Source organism: Idiotropiscis lumnitzeri, chromosome 14 (assembly GCF_059441095.1).
Source record: "Idiotropiscis lumnitzeri isolate Australia: NSW breed Sydney's pygmy pipehorse chromosome 14, RoL_Ilum_1.0, whole genome shotgun sequence".
NCBI lineage: Eukaryota > Metazoa > Chordata > Actinopteri > Syngnathiformes > Syngnathidae > Idiotropiscis > Idiotropiscis lumnitzeri.
Window position 1 is genome coordinate 13,776,165 of NC_142404.1, and position 22,219 is coordinate 13,798,383.

General features: G+C 39.7%; 1 protein-coding gene across 4 annotated transcripts in view; it reads right to left on the reverse strand.

Annotated features, from left to right (window-relative positions):
- epha3 (eph receptor A3) overlaps positions 1-20,430 on the reverse strand; it is a 78,769-nt gene extending 58,339 nt beyond the window's left edge. For 3 of the 4 annotated variants that reach the window (XM_088314253.1, XM_088314251.1, XM_088314254.1), the window contains exons 1-3: positions 20,247-20,430; positions 13,835-13,899; positions 5,764-6,424 (exon numbers count right to left, since the gene is read on the reverse strand). In XM_088314253.1, the coding sequence (XP_088170379.1) occupies positions 5,764-6,424; positions 13,835-13,899; positions 20,247-20,340 (820 nt within the window). In that variant the 5' untranslated portion in view covers positions 20,341-20,430. Of the gene's footprint in view, positions 1-5,763; positions 6,425-7,087; positions 7,124-13,834; positions 13,900-20,246 lie in introns of those variants that run through there. The other variant, XM_088314255.1, reaches the window with a different exon arrangement.
- Between the last annotated feature and the right edge of the window lie 1,789 nt (positions 20,431-22,219).

Genomic DNA, 22,219 nt, shown 5'->3' on the forward strand with positions numbered 1-22,219 from the left:
AGTGAATGCTCCAGCGGTCAGAATTATTGCTGAGTTGCCGTGCTTAGTCAATTCCAGTCTTTGAATTAATGGTGTCTCTAATTAACTACACGCTCATCCTCTTGCCTCTCTCTTTTCACTTTTTCCACACTGCCTACATTTTTTTTTTTTGCTCGCCCTCGCCAGTCATATTTTCCTCTAGGCTGCTGTGTAGTGGAGTGTTATGATTATTGCAGGCCCCTCACCAAGCGTTTTAATTAGCTTTGTTTATACATCAAGGATACGGAGGAGCCACAAAAAGTCAAACGATTACAGGAGGGCTTGATATATTTAAATTTAAAAAAAAAAAAAAAAACTGAATCTCTTGCATGGCAACTTTTCACTGGCCCCATGGGTTTGTTTGATTATTTATTTATTTATTTTTTATCGGTTTAGTAATAAGACCACGATACGAATCGGCTCTAACTGGAACACTCAATCCAAACCGTGTCCTTTCTTCTCGCCTCTTCTTCTTTTTTTTTTTTTTCTTTCTTAGCTCCAAAATGGCTACATTCCAGGGAGCGCCCAGCCAAAAGGCTGCAGCAGAGAAAGCCTTCACGCTAAACTAAAGTGACAAGGGAGGAGAGGACGGATGCAATGGAACACTAGCTTAGAACACAGCCATATATAGGATAACACTTCATTTACCAAAACAAAGTGTATTCATGCACCGGACGGCAGAATTCAATGATTTGATTTGTATGGCTTTGTTGAAAATAGCCGCGGATTCTGCTCGTTGTCTTTGGGTCGTATTAAATAATGCCACAGTCAACCACAAAGAGCAATGCGGCCCGAATCTGGTCAGCAAACAACAAAAGACATTATCGGGAGTAAAAGTATCATGTGTAGCTGAGCGCTGCTGGAACGGAGAACAATTGCTCCGTTTACTCTGGGAAGATAGAAATATAAAGGCTACAACCCAGAGACGTACAGTATACTATACAGATGCACGCTCATGTGTGAGCTGAGATGACACATTCTTGAGAGGCTAGTGGTTATATAACGGTCAACACAAACAAAGCCAGACTTTCGAGGAGAGAGAAGGAGAGACAATAAATGTGATGTGAACATTTCTGGCTAGGAAGAAGAAGATTTTATCTACACACACACGCACACACGCACCCCCCCACACATATAAACACACACACACACATAAATATATATATATATACATACTATTTAGATACTTTTTTTAAGTAGAAGTAAAAAAATAATATTTGATTCTAGATGATTTTGTTTCGTGCAAACACGACTTTTTTTTTAGTTTCATGCAAAATTAGTGTAATGCAAAATGAGTTGTGTAGCACGTATTTAGAAGGTTGGAAGGTAAATATGTCGGGGAGTATGCAAAGGCATAAAAGAGGTAGACTCCCCACAATAAAAAAAAATTAAAATTAAATAAATTAAATTCAAATAAATTATAATTAACTGAATTAAAATTAACTGAATTAAAATTAAAATTTAAATTTAAATTTAAATCTAAATTAAAATGAAAGAAAAGTCAACCTCCACTTTGCGGTTTTTCACTTTTGTCGGGGGATCCCGGTCCCAATTCACCGCCCAAAACGAGGGGTTACAATATACGTGTGTGGCACAGAATGAAGGTTATCTCCCCATCAGTATCACAGCGAACAGTTGACTTGGGGTCTTAAGTGTGTGAGCGGTCGTGACAGTGGTGGCCAGATTACTGTATGTTTTGAGAGTAGGCGTTCCGCAGAGAATGTGGGGCCAGATCTAATCTAGCTAAGTCAGTCTTTCATCTGTCATTAGAACAAACTGCAGCAGGTGAAGCGACTCCTGTCTACTACCATCAGTGTGAAATTCCTGCAACCTTAATTTGATCCTAAAACAGCAAACGGATGTCTGTAAGGAGAGTATGGATGTGTGTGTATAAATATGTTTGTGCGGGTGTGTGTGTGTGTGTGTGTGTCTGTATGTGCATTTTGCAAATGCAAGCAGCTGTCCGGTCGCATGTTGATGAGAGGCCAGCGTTTGCGTTCTCACTTGATGTATCAAGACACACAATACCTTAACCGGCCAGCCCTGTTGTTAATGCTTTAAACAATAAAATAGTCAAACAGTAAATTAAAAAAAAATACATATAATATACTGGGGCCCTTTAAACACTTTTGTGTCAATATAAACAGAAAACTGCGCTTATGTTCTCGCTTGGCCCCTCTTTCATCCCGCCAAAGGTGTCGCTTCATGGAAGATTCTGTATTTATGCGACGGCCGAGATGAAAAACAAAACATGAAATATTCAACAAAGAGCAGTTTGAATCACTAACACACAAAAACGCTCACTCGTCACATTTCATGACAAAATTATTAATTCAGTCATGACCTGGTTGCTGATTTTTAGATTATTTTTTGTTTGTGCGGGTATCGGTAAAAATGATATTTTTTTAGATTTTTAACCAAATACAAAACCACGGTGGATTTTAAAATTTCAGCTTTCATTTAAGATGTGCCACAAAAATTGTTTATTCAAAAAAATCTAAAATATTTACTACTCTGAAAAAAGGTTATTGTTGGAGAATTTTAAGTGGTTGCACAAAATAAAATCAGCGGGATTCTGATAGAGTTTTTAAAGGGGAAGTCCACCCTAAAAAATGATTTGCAATAAATGTTTATATACGCCATCACTAGTCGATAAATGGCGTTCTGATTAATATTGTGTTAGTGAAATACGAGTTGCTCAGTAAAAATTTTGTTCATCGCAGGTTGCAGCCATTTTGTCGCTTCAGTCGACTGAAAATGACATCACCAACGACCACCAATCATGACTGACCTGTTTTCCAAAGCTGAGTCATGATTGATCGTTTTCTGAACCCTGAACTACTGTGATGTCATTTTCCATCGACAGAAGTGACAAAATGGCCGCCGCCTGAGATAGACAAAAACGAGTGGGTTTTACTGCTTAACTCACAAACGCAATATTAATCAGAATGCCGCGTTTCGACTAGTGGAGACGTCTAAAAAATTTAATTGCAAATTACTTTTGCGGGTTGACTTCCATTAAAAGTATAGGATACATCTCCTTAAAAAAAAAAAAAAATCAGTATCCAGATTAATTTATTGGGTGCATCCACTTGATGAAATAAAATGAAGCAAAAATTTGCGTGCTTTTGCATTTTTCATACTTTTTTTTCTCCAAGGCTTACATATGCCAGTATTTATCAGTTTTAGCCGTCCACGCCATTGTACATTTGCGTTCTGCTTCCCTGCTATCGCTCTGTAAGGTGACCTAACTGCATACGCTCATCTGTCTGTTAACACAGAAGGTCTGGGCAGCGAGCTGTGCTCTGGGGCCCATGGTGGCTGCACGTGGGGGCTGCAGGGGCCTGTTGATGCAGCTGTCCCACTCCACAGTAACATAAGACCTTATTAGAGTCCATTAGAGCACTTTGAATTCAATAAGAGATTGTCCAGTACATCCAAACATTCACACAATTCACAGGGAGTAAAGGGAGTGAAGAAAGCTGATTGGCTGTTGCTGTTTTTTTCGAGCAAAATGTATTTAGTGCGTATTTCACATCATAGATTATAGCAACCGTGCTTTTGGAAGTATTGTAATGAATTTTCAGCGGTCGCAGGTCATAACCCAGGTCAGAGGCGGATGCCTTTGTCTGGTCAATGTCTGCTTCTAAGCATTATCAGAACACCAACAACTCACGATAATCTTTATTTATCAGAGCCGAACAAGTATACATTTGTTTCCTCTATCTTTTGATGTTTTGTTAGTTCAGGAGACCCGCACGATAACAAAGCAGGAGACGACGGTGAGTCTGCCAGAAGTCCACCATCCCAGAAAAGGAGTTCCCTTGGCCCCAGCAGCAGGGGTTTAACCCGCGACACACTCTTTGATCTTTAATTAACAACGAGCCGAAAGCCGAAAGCGCATCAACATGACAGTATTTGCAACCAGATATGATACAAAGAGCTGCAGGTATCGTCTCCTAAAGTGTAGAAGAAAAGCAAAACGCTCATTGAGGACAGCCAGTGCAGTCGAACACATTAATATTCCGGAGCAGAACATATAGGATGACATAAACCGCTGCTGCCAGCCACATCGAAGACAGCCCGGGGTTTTATAGCACATGCTGTGTCTGCAAGCACTTTTGGCTTAAATTTAAAAAAAAATGTAAACACATGCATAAACCAGAGGAGCGTGAATTAAACAGGAAGTTGCCAGAAACCACTCATATACGTAATCTCAGAGTTTCCAAAACAATTTTAGAAAAAGCAGACGTGGGTCATGTGACAGCCTTTAGATAAAGTGAGGGAAGAAGACGATGTTTGACTTGTGTTCAAATGCTCGCTCGGGGGAAATGACATCAATTGCTACGATGCGGTCATTTTGTTTCGGGATGTCACAATATCAGGATTCTTTGACTTTGAATAATAAGAATTGCACGCGTTGTGGTCGCTATTTTGGTTTATTATCATGCTTAACAAAATGTTTTTTAACCTGTGTATTTGAATATTTATATATTATATTTATATATCGAAGTTCAAGTTTTTTGTGCAAAAGTTTCAGAGAACTGACTACGTTATCGTCTTTGCGTCATGTCAACCCACTTGGTTACTTCGTCCCAATTGGAATATCCAAGTCACAAACCACGGACAGATACCGTATTTTCCCGACTATCAGGTGCACCTGTATTTAAGCCGTAGCAACGATTTTTAGGAAAAAAAAAAAAAAAAAAATCGAGATTTATCGACCGTATTTTCTGAACTATAGAGCGCCCCTAGTGGTGAAAGAAAAATCCACCGAAAAGCCACATGGTTCAAAATCTAGGAAAAAAAGTAGCGGCTTATAGTCTGGAAAATCCGGTAATTTCCTATTATGCATTCAAAGTAAATTGAATAGAGGTTAGCGTGTGTCCTTCATTGTAAAGAGGCCCGAATTCAATTTGAAATGTAAAATGGCGTAGAGCAACCATTAAATTACTAAAAGTCCAATAGAGAACATATGCAGTGAAATCTGTTGACAAAAACATTACTTGAGTTCAAGTAGAAGAAAACCAGCCCATCCAACTGACAACAACTCACATCAGACTTCTGCATGTCATGAATGATAATGACGTAAGCAGACCTTTGTCCAAGATTAGACAGCAGGATAGCTGCAAACCACCTCCAGGGTATCAATACACTTCCCGGGTGAAATTGAGTATCTCCAGACTTGATCCAATGCCGACTCACTCATGTCTCCTCCGACACCCGCAACCACCACCGCAGTTATTTTCTATTTTACCATCCACGCTCCAACCCTCTTTCTTTCTTCTATGTTATCACTTCCATTCTTGGATTTCTGGTTCAGAGCTCCCCAAAAGTTAATGACGTGACACAGAGTGGCTTCCTATCAAACTACCGTGCGCTGAACACGACGGCCAAGACCTGGATATCACATTAAGCATGAATGGAAAAATAAATGTGTGACTGCTGATTCATCCACCCCCAATCTGGTTTCCTTGGGTTCTTTTGAACGTTGCAACACAGAAAACACGTGCATCAACTTAAAACAAAAAATTGACATTTTACGTGATAAAGGTTCTTCAGGGTTGACAGATATGAGGTGTGAAAGTGTTCACATCAAACACGTATTTGGGAAATGTGCTTTATAAGACATTCGATATTTCAAAGACGGTGTGATTCGGTGAGGCGGGTTCAAGAATGTGGACGAGAAAATAAATTGTACACGTGAAGGTGAAAATGCATGCAAGGATAAAAGATTTGTCTTACTTTGACAGGTGTTGCTCCGTTCTTCGTAGCCGGCGTTGCACAGGCACTTTCCAATCGGCACGAGCCACTCGCCATCTGTGCTGCAGTACATTCGCGGAGCTTCCTCCTCTTTGGAGTTATTGACACATAAACCTTTCACCTCCACCAGTGACTGCGAGTCCACCGGCACCGTGTCAGGAAAGGAGGCCAGATTCTTCACTGTGTTCGGGCACTTTTTAAAGTAAACCCTCACCGAGACTAAAGCCACGCAGGCACCCACGTCCTGGAACGCCAGGTAGAAGCCCTTCTTGCTCATGGGTCCCACTTCCCGCACTTCGGTGTTGAGTTTGAGAATGCGGTCGCCAAGGTCCATTTGCGTGAAACTTTCATCCGCCGCGATGGTGTCAATCTTGGAGAACTGGTGTTCTCGGAAGTGACTGCCTTGGTCGTCATCGGTCTCCAGGTAGAGAAGGTTGAAGGTCTCCTTGCACGTGCCCAGTACTAACGGGATGGAGTTGCAGTCCCTCAGTGTGAACTTGAGTTCCACGTAGATCTTCTGGGCTGACTGACGAGGGATCCAGTTGGTGCGAAGCCAGTTGTTCTGGCTGTACTCCATGACATTGCACACCTGGAAAGTCCTGATGGGTGTGTAATGCTCATCCACACCACTGATCTCCTCCCACTGGAAGGAAAAAAAAAAAAAAAAACGAATGGAAAGGGACAAAGGACAGAAGGAGGGAAAGACGAAGAGATGCAAAAGATAGGAAAGGCGCAGAGATCGATGCAAGGAGATTTGAAGGAAAGGAAGAGAAAGGAAGGAAACCGAAACGGTAGGAGTTAAAGATCAGGAAAGCGAGGCAGTCGGGGGATTAAAGAATGAGAAGGTGTGAGAAAAGCATTTGGGGGTGAGCAGAAGAAGAAAGAAGGAAAGCAATCAGAGAATAAGGAAAAATAGGGAAGGATAATAGAGAGAAAAAAAAAACAAAGTTAATGTCATTTGGAATTTTTTACAATTTATTTAGATTCAGACACATCCATGCGGAAATCTAAACAACCAAGGGTGGAAAAATACCACTACCAGATCTCTAATCGAAAATTAAATTTGAAACAAATTGAAGGAATCTTCGAGAGAAAATATTATTAAAAATCAGTCGGATTGGTGGGATTTTCTTAGAAAAATAAAAAATCTTGTAGTGTTTTTCCCCCCCCCCTTTTACTAACAATTGCTCTACGAGTGAGAACTGCAATCTTTGTCTAGCTACGTCATAGTAACGCTACCAGAAACGTGCGGTAACTACTACGAAAATAAAGAAGCTACAAAGTATGGAGAGATTTCAGTGTATACCAGGAACGTTCATGGCTATCTTACATTTTCCCTCCACTGGAAGAAAGCGATGAGAGAGGAAAGGAGACAAGAAAGCGGGGGTCATTCCTTTGCAATTCAACACAGTTGGAAGACTCAGCGATCATGCGCTTTGGCTTCAGGAAAATCAACAGTGAATCAGAGAGATGATGAATGGCCCGACACCTGCAACACTGGCTTCATTGTGGTTACATTGACACACATTAGAATGATTGGCTCGGGAAGGGGATGCTTTGTTCTCTTCTGGAGGAATAAAGAATGGACGGAGAGAGACACACTTGAAAAGTGGATCAGAAATTATCGGCACTTTTGGATAAGTGTGAATTCAACGTAACTCATTTACTGCCATTGACGGCTTAAGACGTCAAAAATGTTTTTTTTTCCTACTTGGCTGGTAGTGAATGAGTGAAAACATTCTGGACACGTGCATTCACGTATAGTTCATGTGATGTGGCATGTTTCGAACGCGGCTGCCGTCTTTGACTAATTTTGTGTTTGCCAATCGGCTCTTTTGAGTGTTGAAGGACCTCTCACTTGCTTTTCATCTCTCGGTAAAAAGACCTCGAGTGAAAGTCTGGAGAGCTGGTGAGGGGACGCTAGCTCAAGTAGACCAAAGAGGAGAGCGATGGAAGGAGAGAGGTACGAAGAAAAAAAATGGGCCCTTGAAATTCCTTTGGTGTTTATCCTCCACTGTCATAGTTTCACAGCATCAGCTCATTCATCAGTGGAGTCGAAGCTCTCTATAGGGCTAACAAAAACAGGCAAAAGTAGACATGCTTGAGTGCTCTGGCTAAATAAAGCGGACATTTCACGGTTGGCTTTTTTTTTTTTAACTTCAAGTGAAAGTTTAAATGAGTATTAGTCCTGGTATAAAATAAACGGTTGATAGTAGTGGAAATTAGGGTGAGATTGTCAGACACTAACATGGGACAGAGTTCAGCTCACCTCTAACCCACAACATGGTGAGTTCGTTCACGTGTATTTATTCTTTTTTTTTTTTATTTCAATTATTTGACTTTTTAATTTTTCATTTGACCCTAAAGAAGATAAGTGAGATAGAAATTTTCAAGGGGAAGTCAACCCCCCCCCCCAAAAAAGACGTGCCTTTAATCAACATTGTACATTTAAAACAATTTAAACCACTAAATGGCTTGTTTTTTCTACCTTCATTAAAAGAAAATGTGGAAGTTTCCCAGGATATAAGACGCACCTGCATATAAGCAGCAGAAGCAGCAACTCGTTTTAGGGAAAAATTGACATACAAGCCGGACCATACTATAAGCCGCAGTTTTGAAAAAATGTTGAAAAAATAATAATTGTTTACTGCATGTACAGAACGATTTTGTACTGTGAATGCACAACAACTTTGCTAATTAACACAGAACAGACCCAAGAGAACAAAATAAAATAAAAAAATCAAGATTTATTTAGCGTATTTTCTGAACTATAGAGCGCCCCTAGTGGTGAAAGAAAAACCCACAGGAAAGCGGCACCGTTGTATTAGCCGCATAGTGCAAAATCTAGGAAAAAGGTAGCGGCTTATAGTCCGGAAAATACGGCACTAGTAGCGCCCTGTCGATCAACAACAGATTTTGCAAAAATGAAGCTTTTCGAAGGCCAACCCAAACATCCGACGACGCTTCCAACTGTAGCTTCCCAAACATGTCTCAATAATTAAAAGCAACAAGCGGACAAGTCTTTTGTTTGTCACCACGTGTGTGAAACTCCCCGTCCTTTTGGTTCCTAATTGACATATAAAAACACTCGGACCATCCACCGGTCCTTGTGACCTCTGCCCCCTGCCCCCCCATGGTCACAGCTGGGCCACTGTTTGGTGTGATCTTGTCCCAAGTTTCTCTGATCTTTGCTGTAGGTGAAGCAACTTAAGGGACAGTAAAATGAGAGTGCCGTAACATGAGCCGTTCAAGAAATGACAACTATGGCAACAGGCACGTCTCAGCAGTTCACCAGTTCACCCGCTTCAAAGAAAGGTCAATAAGAGTTAACGGGCCAGTATAAGGCCAGTGTTGGGTCACGATGCTTTTAGAGCAAAACTTTAGGAATCAAGACGGAAGGTAAGCGTCCTGAATGAATTCAACAAAAATCATTGACGGAATTTTGCAGTGACTGCAAACTTTGTAATGCTTGTTAGCATATTCCAACGTATCGTCTATACCAGGTGTGGGCAAACTACGGCCCGGGGGCCACATGCGGCCCGTTAAACGTTTTAATTCGGCCCGCCAAAGTTGATAAAAATTAAATGAATAAACCGTGTGAATTTTTTATTTTCTAAATACTGTGGTGTGTCAAACACAGATATTTTGTGGTAATGCTGTTGTTCATTTTCATTTCAAATTAAATGTATTTTTTTTCTCCGATGAGGTGAGGTTACCAAAACACTCCCTCCATCTGCTCATGGTCCGGCCCCTCTGTCAAATTTTAGAACCCATTGTGACCTGCCAATCAAAAAGTTTGCCCACCCCTGGTCTTTACTTTAAACTTCCCCATATGAATTAAAAAAAAAAAAAAAAACATTAGGCTAATGGTGATACCTGAGTAGTTAATCGTTTGAAAAACTAAATGTTTTTTTCCTCCACAGTTGGACGGCGGGACTGTCCCCAACAAATGTGGAGCCATCTTAGACTCTGGCCTCCGCAGGGGTCACGGGGGGTCGCAGACACGACAACTGCCGCATATCAGTCAAAGGGCATTTCTTGAACCTTTGTTATCCAAAAGGAGCACGCATTGCATGCTTCCTCTGTTTCACTTTGCTGCCAATCTGATTCGGGGTGAATTTTAAACAAGGAAAGATGTGAATGTGTTTAATGTTCTCAACACAGATGAGCTGGTGTAAATAAAGCCACGGCAGCGCCGATTCAGGAACGATTGTGTACAAGTTGTAATTATTACCGTGTGCAATTTCTATGATGTGATGGGAAAAGGCACTTTTTGGCGGTGTTGTGGAGCTACAGAAACAATTACAAGGATGTCTTTTTATTTAGCAGTCGCATTGACTCAGCGCTGCTTTATACTGATGCCAACATACCAAATGGTTTGCAGAGGGGAGAAAATATCGAGGAATACTTTGATGAGAACGTTTAGAATTCTGCGTTTCCTGCACTACACTGTAAAAAACGAGGAGTGATTTTTACTTGGAAAAAAAGTTTTTTCACTCAGACATTGTAAGTAAATTTTACAAGAAAAGTTGTTGAGTATATTTTACTAGTTTATTGAATTTAAAAAAAAGCCACGCAAAGGAAGTAAGCTTTCATTATTATTTTTTTTCCCGCATATCCCATTCCATACACAAGGCTACTCAATGTGATTGAGGATCAAAGCCATAACCTCCAGATTTGGAGACAGCCACTCTACTACTCAATAACTCATCTTGCAAAATTTACTCAGAATTGCTTAGTTAAAAAAACAAAACAAAAAAAAAACACTTGGATTTTTTTTCCAGTAAATATCACTCCTCATTTTTTACAGTGTAGGTGAAAATCCACAGTATTGTGAATCCATTGGGGATAAAAAAAAAATTGTTCAGGGTTTTACCCAGCCAACACACTTTGAAATAACTTTAAAATTTTAAAAACATATCTGAACATAGAATTAAAAAAAAAAAAAAAAAAAAAAAGAGGTGACGCATCAACTGAGTCAATGTGAGTGTCCGGGCATGAGCTGTGTGGCATGAAAGTGTTCATTGTCCATTTGACAGAAAAGTGAGTCAGGGACTGGTTCTCCACATTACAGTTAGTAAGTATGCTGTAAATAAAATCATTTTGGGGAAAGGAAAAAAAAAAAGAAAAATCGCAGGGTGGAAATGATGAAATATTAAAATTGGGAGTTATGTATTGTTTATCTTATAATCTTTTGTCCGCTGGCCAATTGCACATTAAGTCCAACACAATTCAAATTCACTCAGTCACTCTGTGGGAATCAATCTCCCACTGGCTGCACAAAAGTCAGCAATGTGTACCAATTACGTTGTCAGCCACCTAAAATATTCACTCTTCGAACTTTCAACTTCATTCATGAACTTCAACTTTTTCCTCAAGTTAATGATCACGCCACATGCAAAGTTGACGGCCAATGCCGCAAAGTAGTCGAATTCTCCACTGGTTTCCACGAAAAATAAGACTTCACATTGTGTGTAGCCATTAATTCTATTTGCATGTCCAGAGAGTGTCTGGGGTGTTGGTTTGTTGCTGAAGAATGCTTTCAGAGCACTCAAGAATGTAATCTGGAACTCTCTTTAGTCTTGTGGACGGCTAAGCTCCCAGGACACTGCTCAGCCATCAGCCTGCCTCCCGAACAGATAAGAGTATATCTGGATCACACACATTGGCATATACTAACACACAGACACTCATCATTTCAGCCTGTCTACGCTGCGAACATCCTGGGAGGCTGAACTGTTTAATTTGCTCTGACCGGAGCGTGTTGTGCCCCAGTGGACCAATAGCCACGGCCTCCCCCGTCAATGTGAAGGCGTGTGCGTGTGTGCCAGGGCTTGGTGCCACATTATGAGAAATCATTTGTGCGCAGCAGTGTCCCAGGGCAGGCTGCTTATCGGAGCAAGTCACTAGATGACGTGAGTAATTACAGATGATTCACCTTGAGGACTTCATCATCAGCATTCTTTCGCTCCCAGTCTGTCTCTCATCCTGCCTGTTCTCGTTTTTTTTTTATGCCTCCGATCGATCAATCCCTGTATTTTCTAGCTCGCGTTCACTATATGTGTCACTGCCAATTTTGTATTGTTACAGAATACATATGTGTCATTAATGTAATTATTGTATTTTCCGGACTATAAGATGCTACTTTTTTCCTAGATTTTGAACCAAGCAGCTAATACAACAGTGCGGCTTTTCTGTGGATTTTTCTTTCACCACTAGGGGCGCTCTATAGTTCATGAAATACGCTAAATGAGTCTTAAATATTTTGCATTCACAATACAAAATCGTTCTGTACATGCAGTGAATAACCAATTTTTTTTCAACATAAAAAACGGCGGCTTACAACCTGGTGCGGTTTGTACATATTTTTTTGCCTATTTTTTTTCCTCAAAAAAAGAGTTGCTGCGGCTTGTATGCGGGTGCGGTTTATAGTCCCGAAAATACGGTAAGTGGAATTTTGACATATACTAGAGGCACAGGTCTCAAGAATTGTTGATTCGCATGCCACAATTAGAACCCCAAATTTTGGGGTTATTTACCATTATTTTCAAAATTTACGATTTGCCAATTTGAATCCCATTCTGTGATGTGAGTGTTTTATCTTTGTGGAATGTACCATCACTCTGTTTAAACTTTGATTTTTTTTCCCCACCGATGCACATACTTTTCTTAGCGGCATTTAAACTACGCTGCTGCGGTGTTCGTACTTTGCTTACATCAAGCACAGTTTACATGACCTCATTTGGTCCCTAACGTTGCAATTCTTTTCACAATTTGTCAAGGACATTGCAACTGATTTCACACTTTATACGTTTTTTTTTTTCAGATAAACTTCATAAATAACCAAGTTAGAAGCTTTTATATGGTGCCAGTTCCATATGCGATTGAGGAAAAACGTCTGGCAGCTCCTCTGAGCAAATGAGAATTATTTTAAGTCACAGCCAAAAAGTAACACTTAATCAAGAAAAAATAAGAAAATGCGCTCGTGTGTGGGTGTGTGTGTGCATATACGAGTGTGCAGGCCAGCCCCGAGGCACAGTAGTCTAACCAGTAAGACAAATAAACTGAGCGAGAACCCACTGCAGAGACTTTGTAGTGGGGAAAGGCTGACAGATGAGCCTGCAGATTTTTTTTTTCTTTCAGCCCAAAACTAGTGGTGTGACTTCATTTTAAAAAGCACACTCAAGTGTGAAATTTGCATAATGCAATACTAACATTTTTGTTGTGGTTTAAAAAAAAAAGTTTTCTGTGGATGCATTATTGTTTAGTATTGCAACAAGTTACAATAAATCACAGTTTTGTTCCTCACAATCACATTTATGCCAACAATTTATATATTTTTCTTTCTACAGAAGAAATCCTGTCAAACAGGGTTATTTTATTTTCAACAGGTAAATTAATTAAAATAAATTCAGAAAAAAAAAAAATCGCAATATTTCATCATATTTTATTATGACGATAAATGTACCTGAATATAAAAAAAACATTTTAAACCCGCTGGAACAAAAATAATTGTGCCAAAATTAATTGTGTAATATCCTCAAATGTTCAAAATCGGCTTATGAAGTGAAACAGTAACAACTCAATGTTTTGAGTGTTTTCAATCAAAATAAAGGCGATCAAATACCAGGTCAATTTTGAACACGTATCGTGCCCGAAAGAGATTAAACATGTTAAAAATTCCAGCAAAGATGCTTTTGTCCAAACAACCCAAAATCCCTTACTACCATAATCTGTCTTTCAACAGACACACACAAATACAGTAAACACCAATACAAACATTTTCTCTTAAGCATCCCGACCATATGGCGAGTGTTGAATGTTTAACCTTTAACCTGTGAGATGGAGAATGCACCAAAATCTCGAAAGAAAAGTGGGTTAATCTACACTTGACTTATTTGTCTGCCGTGACAAAACCAGGGAGAGCCTGTGGATATTGGGAAAACAATCCTAACCCGCATCTTTGAAAGATCGGTATAGGTGGAAATAACAGTAGCTCGTCAATGTCAGGAGGATCACATGTCCAAGTAAACTGGAGATAGAAGATACTCACCCCATGTGACGGGTAGGAAATCCATCCTAACTCTCCTTGGCTTGCTTTAGAATCTAACAGGTTCACTGTCAGAAGGGGGGAAGAGAGAAAACAAAGAACATATGAGTGTCTAGTCCTAGTTAGCCCCAATTAGCCCTTATCTAATCCCACAGGAGAGATCCCCGACCTCAAGCACTCTTGCGCTGATCATGCCACTGTTTACTCAGCTGCCACACAATACACATATTCTTTGCTTGGCAACAGTGAAGGCGGAGTGTCACGCAAGCACACAAGTAGAAGTTGCTAGGCACGGATATCGGAAAGGAAAGCATGCGCCGATGAGGAAAAAAATAAATAAATAAAGGTCATTTTTGCTGATGTGGGCCCATTGTGCCCGTTGTCAGTCTGACATCATGTTTGATATTTTGGCGGGAAGTGACGCAATTTGTAGTTATTGCTCAAAGATAAATAAAATCTAAGTAAAATTCAGATATATTGCAAGTAAATTATTCTTTTAGAGATGGCACATAAAGAGACATAGTCCGTCTAATTCATGTTGACGTAAAATCAAGATCTTCAAGAACCACAAGACTGTAAATCAAATTTAAAAAACAATTGAGGAAAATAATGCATAGGAACATGAATGAATTCAGTCTGAAAAGCACAATTTTGGCATAAAAGCGGCTATAAAAAAAGTGAAAATGACTTTTGCCTCAAAAACAAATATGAAACAGTTTATGATTCTAAACACATTTTCCCAAAAGAACAAGTTCAGCATTCTTTTCCCAAAACGGACACTCTCCTTGACAAAACATATGTGAGAAAACTAGTGTGAGTGAGTTACAGTTCCAGGATTTTGGTTCTGATTATTCCTCCCAGGTTGACGGTGAGATGTGACGAGCAGTTTCTTGGCTGGAAAACACTCAGCCCTGTCAGCACTATTGGCAAAGTGGTTGGGATCAAACTTGAATGCAGAGCAATTTTCATTTGCAGTGATTATGTAGCAAGCGTTTTATTTCTAATTTGTATTTACACAAATGGAAATATGTTCCAAGTGAGCCAAGGGAAGAAATTAGCATTGACTCCGTGTCAGTGTTTTCTCAAGTTTCTCAAGACCTGACTTGAATAAAGGAGACAATTTGATGTAAATGCCGTTTTTTGTGCATGTGAAAATGGCGTTGGCGGGAGGCATTTCGACGAACCTGACACACGTTCTATACACAAGCTGTCAACGTAGCATGCCATGTAATTTCCATCGGAGTATTGCTGAGGTGCAGGAAAACGCAAGAATAGCCACGCACTGGGCATGAGATCTTAGCGACAGCCACAAATCGCTATTTAGTTGTACCTGAATCTTGTAAAAATTATTGATTTATTATTATCCAGTTAGTTTCATTTCTCTGACTATTGTGCATTGTTGCAGAATTCACATTGGACTCCTCCCTTAGTTTTTGTCATTAAAATAAAATAATCAATAATGAGGTGAAGGAAATAATGTACGAGCAAGTAAAATGAAGTCAGTCCAAACACAAAAATGAAGCGAAAATGTCCCTGGTTACATTTTAATACAGGTGTGGGCAAACTATGGCCTGAGGGCCACATGCGGCCCGTTAAACGTTTTAATCCAGCCCGCCAAACTTGAAAAAAATTAAATGAATAAACCAAGTTATGTTTTATTTTCTAAATACTGTGGTTTTTTAAACACATATAAATTGTTGTAAAGCTTTTGTTCACTTTCATTTAGAATTAAATGTATATTTTTTTTTTTCCGATGAGGTGAGGTTACCAAAACACTCCCTCCATCTGCTCCTGGTCCAGCCCCTCTGTCAAATTTTAGAACCCATTGTGGCCCGCCAATCAAAAAGTTTGCCCACCCCTGTTTTAATACATGCTGAACCTTTTCTTATGAATATATTCGAACCAAAATTCCCCAAACTGCAGCCCTTCTAAAAATATGGCAACGTGTTGTTTTTTTTTGCTCCAAGATATGTTTTCAGGTGAAGTGTGCCGCTGCCAAACGTGTAGATTTTGTGGAGGTGTCTTGTGGGTTTTCGTCCAAATTCATTGGCGCTCACATTTGCGCGCGAACAAGTGACTCGAGTTACACAAAAAATTTGAACGTAACGCCGCATTCGTTTGCATACAGTTAGTTCGTTTGTATGGACAAGCGACGCCAGAGCGGCACAAAACTCGTGTATGAAATGAAGCTGAGGACAGTTTTGACACATTCCGCTAGTCTAGTCTCCCCAAACAAGATTTACCCTGCACAAGCAGCACTATCAAAGACAACTCTCCGCTCTCTAAGAGTCCATCTTGTGGTTTCACACGAGAAGAAAGCTCCCCGTATCTCGTCGGATACAAAACTGAATTTGGATCCACCTGAACTGTAGCCTCGGCTGGGCCAATCAGACAGTTGAGTGGCAGCGGCCACATTCCTATTAGAGTCTAATGAAGCTATCTGTTCATGTCAGATAATAGCAGCTCAGCATCCAGGGCCATTGCTTCCAATTTACATTTCTCAATGAGGCGAGCCCACCACTCAAATTGACCCAAGCGGGGGAGAATTTGAGAGCAGAAAATTAAACAGCTCTTATATCGCATGCGGGGAAAAAAAAAAAAAAAAAACTCCATCTAGCTGAACTCGGCCAAGAATTCAGCGCAGCTCCTCACACACTTATAACACAGTTGCAGAAAAATACATTCACACGAAAAGTCCTCATCAAAGCACACACACTTGAAGACCATTAGATGCGTTTAGTCCACTTACAAAACATACCAAACAACTAGTAAAAAGACACAAAGGACGAACTCGATGTGTACACGAGCAGACAGAGCCAGGCCCCTCGTCCATGCACACACAATTAGCATGCTAGCATCACGTAGCTAGCCTCAAACCGCGAGAGGGAAACGTTTCATGTATTTTTTTTTAGAAAACTGAGTCCTACTGTATGTGAAATGTGCCAGGGGTCGAAACAGGTAAATCAATATATAACAGATACCTTGCCTGTGATCATAAAATGACCCTGAATGGTGGTCAAATTGCTATTGGAAATGAAAACGACTGTGTGTGCGTGTGTGCGGGGGGGGGGGGGGCTGGATTTATTTATTCATTTTACAGTAAATCAGTAAAAAAAATAATCATGGTCACCACTTGTTGAAGAGAAATATTTGTAATTTTAGCACTTATGTGTGTGTTCATTAGTTAATGATCTTAGCATTAACGTGCTATAGTCGTAGGAATTTCCCCTTACGACATGGCACATAACAAAATAATAACAGCAACTGTTGGTGGACCAAGATCAAAACACATGAGTAGGAGAATAGAATAGAATAGAATGGACAGATGCTCCAGCGTATGCAGTGTATGGGCTAAGTCAAAGGGCTTTGTCGTGCTATGGCTGTGCATGTGCAGGTTGGCAGGCTGCAGTGCAGGCAAAGCAAGGCGACGTGTGTCTGTGTTAAAGGATGAAGTGTTCACCTCCCATTATGAATAATTCAAGCGCAGAGTCGCTCTGTCTGATGTTGCTGCTGCGTGCCCAACCCCTCTGGCCCCATTCTTCTTTCTTTCTTTTTCTTTTATAGTCACACGCCTTATGCATTTCATACACCTCTGTATACGTTAATAATAATAATTGAGAAAAAAATATATACTGCATATGCACTACTTAACTGTGGTAGCCCACAAAAGAGCCCATTTGTAATCCAAGTCCAGTGTCCACTGTTTCTTGTCAGCGTCACTCGAGCTCAGTGATTGATTGTCACACGTGAGGTTGCGCGTTTGACGTGAAAGGATTTTTTTTTTTTTTTTTTTTGCAGGTGAATGTTTTAGGCTGTTTCAGCACCCCAACCCATCCCTCCAAAAAATAAATAAATAAAAACTATAATCGGCACCATCGCTCATTAATGTTGAACTTGGTCTGCAGGGCGCCCCCACGGGGCTCACGGGGCCAAAGCTCCCCATCCGCCCCCTAAAAATAGCCGATCCCAGGCCTGCGACACCCAGCAGCATGGGCCAAATTCACAACAGCCCATAACTCTAGTCAACAATACAACTCAATGTTCAAGGGACGGGGAAAAAAATCGTGTCTGCTTTGTGTTAAGGCAAAACGCAGTGATATCTACTAAATTGTAATCAATTCATAAGACATTATATTTAGGAATAAAACAAGCGCTATATATTTTTTTTAATTATAACATGATAAAATTATAGAAAATAAATACATATTTTAGAACATAATTAGATATTATAATTGTACTTTAGATATCTGAGATTTGGCTACGGCTTGAATTATTATCTGACCTCTAATTCACAAAGTAATTTAATATTTGTTCACATTCAAATTAAAAGTCCCACACGTGACACGCGGGACATTTGCAACTGCACTTTGTCTTTAATTCATCCTAAAATTATACTAACATTTTATTAACTTTGGGCGAGAAAACGAAGACATAAGTGAACTGCAATTCTTAAAAGTTACGACAAACTTTTTTTTCAAAACTTGATAGCCACACACGTACACACAAACACGAAGCAGTTTTTTAAGTGAAGTGCTAAACAAAAAAATAAAAAAGAGAAAATGTGATTCTATTTTTCTATTCGTCCATTGATTATTTTCAATTCGTTTGAAAACATGAGCGCACGTGTGCGCCCGCGCTCCCACACACACTTCCATCCACGCACACACACACGCCCTGAATATATGCAAGTTATTCAAGAACGTACTTTAATATATAAACGTCTTGTTCTAGTAACTTGCCAGATCTTGTGGTAAAAATAAAAACATAAATAACTCAAACATACTTTTGGAGCATTCACCAGATTTTCAGATGTAATTATTTATTTATTACAACTTTTTGTTTTACTTTGGAAGATCACGCTATATGTGAGAACTGTTATTCTAAAACTAAACAAATCCCATTCAGACCTAAATAACACAATTCAAAAAGTTAAAGTTAGTGGCGCCATCAGAAATGTTAAAATAGTTCTTGTGTAAAGATCATTCTCTTAATTGTTTATTCAGGCACTAAAATTAAAGTTCGGAGTGATAGGGCTAGTCCAAACTATCGCACAACGTCTGGGGCACTTTTTTTCTTCTTCTGAAAGTTGTTGTCCCACGTGAAAAGGGGACAACATTCATTTTTGTCTGACTTTTTAAACTCCTAATAAATCACTTTAGCCCTATAATCGAAAGGCTCAATATACATTTTTTAAAGACATGTTTTGCGGTGTTAGAATCCACATTTAATTACATTGACGGCCTCACAGCTGTCAGTACAACCCACAACCGAATGGTATCAAATATATATAGATTTTTTTTTTTTAAAGTGAGTAAACAGACAAAAAGTGAAATTATTAGGGGAGCTCAAACTAAATATATTTAATATGATCTCTAATCACGGAACAAAAGACAATATGACACGATTGCGCCTTAATTTATGCACGCACGTCAACAACCGCAGACTCATCCAAGCAGGCGCGCGCTCCCCTGCTTGTTGTTTAGATCTTTCCGCAAAAGACAACACCAAATAATCTCCATCGTCAACTATGTATCCAAACAACTTTTTTGAAGTTGGTGGACAAAGAAGATCATGTGCGACTTTCACTTGTTTGCGGGGCAATATCAAGTGTTTAAACAGGTGACCCTCCGACATGTGGACCACGCTTCTCCTTCCGTCGCCTTTACCAAGACCCCCCCCCCCCACACACACACACAACCCCTCCAAATACCGTAGAATAGTGACAAAGATTGGGCAAAAATAGGACTGACTCATTTCTCATAATGTACCGTTATTTGCGTTCGTGTGTTGAGTCACAACGCAACCGGGCTATACTAACTAAAAACGCGCTTTGCAAAACTCACCAACCATCTAAATGAATTGTTTTGTCGATGCACGTCAAAACATATACAACAGAGGTTTGCGCATATTTACGCACGTGTGGCTCGCACAACGTCCACTGCTTAAAATATAAGAGCGACTGGAATCCAGATTTACTTACGTGGCTCATTGAACAGAACAGATCCGCGAGTCTTGTTTCTTTGGAGCTTCTTTTTTTTTCAACCCGGTATGAATCTGCAATGTCTTGGCGACATGTCTGGTTGGCAATCCGTACACCCCCCCCACCCCCCCATTCAAGTACTTAATCCTCATTGGGGCGATAATCCGAAATTACGGAACTCTGTCTGGCGTGTTTGAGTCTATTGTCATGTTTCGGGGTGCGCGACGTTCAGCGAGAGGCACAGATGTATTACTACAAACACCCCAGACTGTATATTTTCAATTGTGGTGTTTTTGTTGGAATTACAACCACTTGGGACAAATCGGACAGCAGCGCAAAGCACCAGCCAAAGAAGCGAAGCACGCACTCACTAAAGAGCACATGGATACACACACACACACACACACATAGAAAAAACAGATCGACTTTGCTTACCTTCATTTGGAGGGTAGACGATGCTGAAAGCTGGAAGCACGAGAGAAAGTAAAAGAGGTAACAGGAAAAGATGCGATCGCGAATTGCAATCCATGGCGGCGCATCAGAGGTGCATAACTCCATGAAGCCACTGACTGGTCTGAGAGCTTCTACTATGCGCGCAGCTCTCTCCCACTCCACCAGATCGTGCAGGCGCTTTTCCGCTGGGTCCTACAAAGTCGGCAATAAAAGGGAGTCAGAGAGAGAGAGAGAGAGAGAGAGAGGGAGGGAGACCAAATACTGCTCAATTTCACAGTTCCGGTCAGTCTTGATCAGGGGGACTGCAACCTTCACAGGTGTTGAGTAAATGAAAAATTGTGCAATTCTGCTTGACCCACAAATGAAAATATACAGGTTGGATTCATGGAACAACATATAAAAAAAATCTTGTTTTTTTTTTATTCCAAAGGACAAATATGGCAGTTTCTGAAGATAAGAAAAATATTGACAGTAGATTTTGAGAAATTATTTTTAAAAAAGAGAGTAATGATGAAGTGAAAGCCAAGGAAAATTTGACGTGACAGTATTGATGCTACTTCTTTTTTGCCCTAGATTTTCTAGAATACTCAATGCATGCGCCACAATTTTCGAGGTGTTGTTTTATTCTGTTTCTAATTCACGCTGCACAATCAAATTGTATTTGATGTAAAGTCAACAACTGCAAGGTTACGAGACATGCTGCTGTTCGAGTTGTAGTGCTATTTCACAAGTCCTACAGACGGCAGTAATGCACGTTTCAAAATTTCTTTCAACAGCAAAAAAAAAAAGTTTCTGCCACTTGTGTATGCACGGAAAAGTAATACAGTGTCACCTCAGTTCACGATTTTAATCCGTTATTTGATTCTTTTGTAATGTCTCCCATTAAATAAAAGGAAATGCAATTAATTCAACTCATCCCCAGAACAAAGTTATCTTTGTAAAGTAAAAATGGATAAAAGGCCTTTCAGAAAGGTTACAAAAGTTCACATTTCTTTATTTAAAACGTCATAATTCATGCGTATTCTTCCACGCTAAACGGTCATCGTGTTTAAAATCATTTCTATCCAGTCATCATTTATTTACCTATATTTGCCATTTGCCAAATGTTTTGAAATAGCGACAAGAAAAACAGTTTGGGATAAGTAAAAACTGGGGCTGCTTTGCTACATCTGATACGGGGCATCTCAAATCTGTGCAGGGTACAATAAAATGTCAAACGCAATCTTTGAAGAACAAAATATCAAGTTAAGGAAAATTTTCTTCCTGTCTGGTTTCATTAGTTGATTTTTTTGAACAATTCTATCAGACCAAATCAAAGTTGTTTGTTATTTTTCAGTCTTCATAAATATTTGTAATCAAATTTGTCAGTTTCAAGTTAGTTCAGCGACCAGCGTCCGTATGTGCATGTAATAACACCAGTTATAACGAAACACCCGTGACTTTGATCCAATTGGGAGCTAAAAAAAAACAAAAAGAAACTGTCATCTCAATTAAAGGTGCAAATAACAACAATAATTACTTAGTAAATACTTGGTAATTACTCAATAGAAAGGTTAAACAAAAATAACAAACAACGATCCAAAAATGAAATTGGCTTAACAATGCACATATGAAGCTAAAAGAAAAAGTCCCAATCAGTGCATGAAAATTCCTGTATTTGACAGTTTTCATTTTGTCGTTCAAATGTTAAAAATTAAGCTTGATTGGGTCGAAAATGGGAAACACAAGCGTCGGTCTGCATTTGATTGATTTGGACTTGAAGCCATAAACAAAACACACAAAAGATTAAGGAAACGCCACACAAGTTTTTGATGTTGCGGTTTTGTGCAATTTGTCTAACTCTTAATTCTTCCTTGGACCTCACAAAGTGTTCTAAAAAACTTTCTAGCAAGACCTTTGGGACTGACAGACTCAGTTATTTCATAAAAAGTGACAGAAAATGATCTTTAAACGTT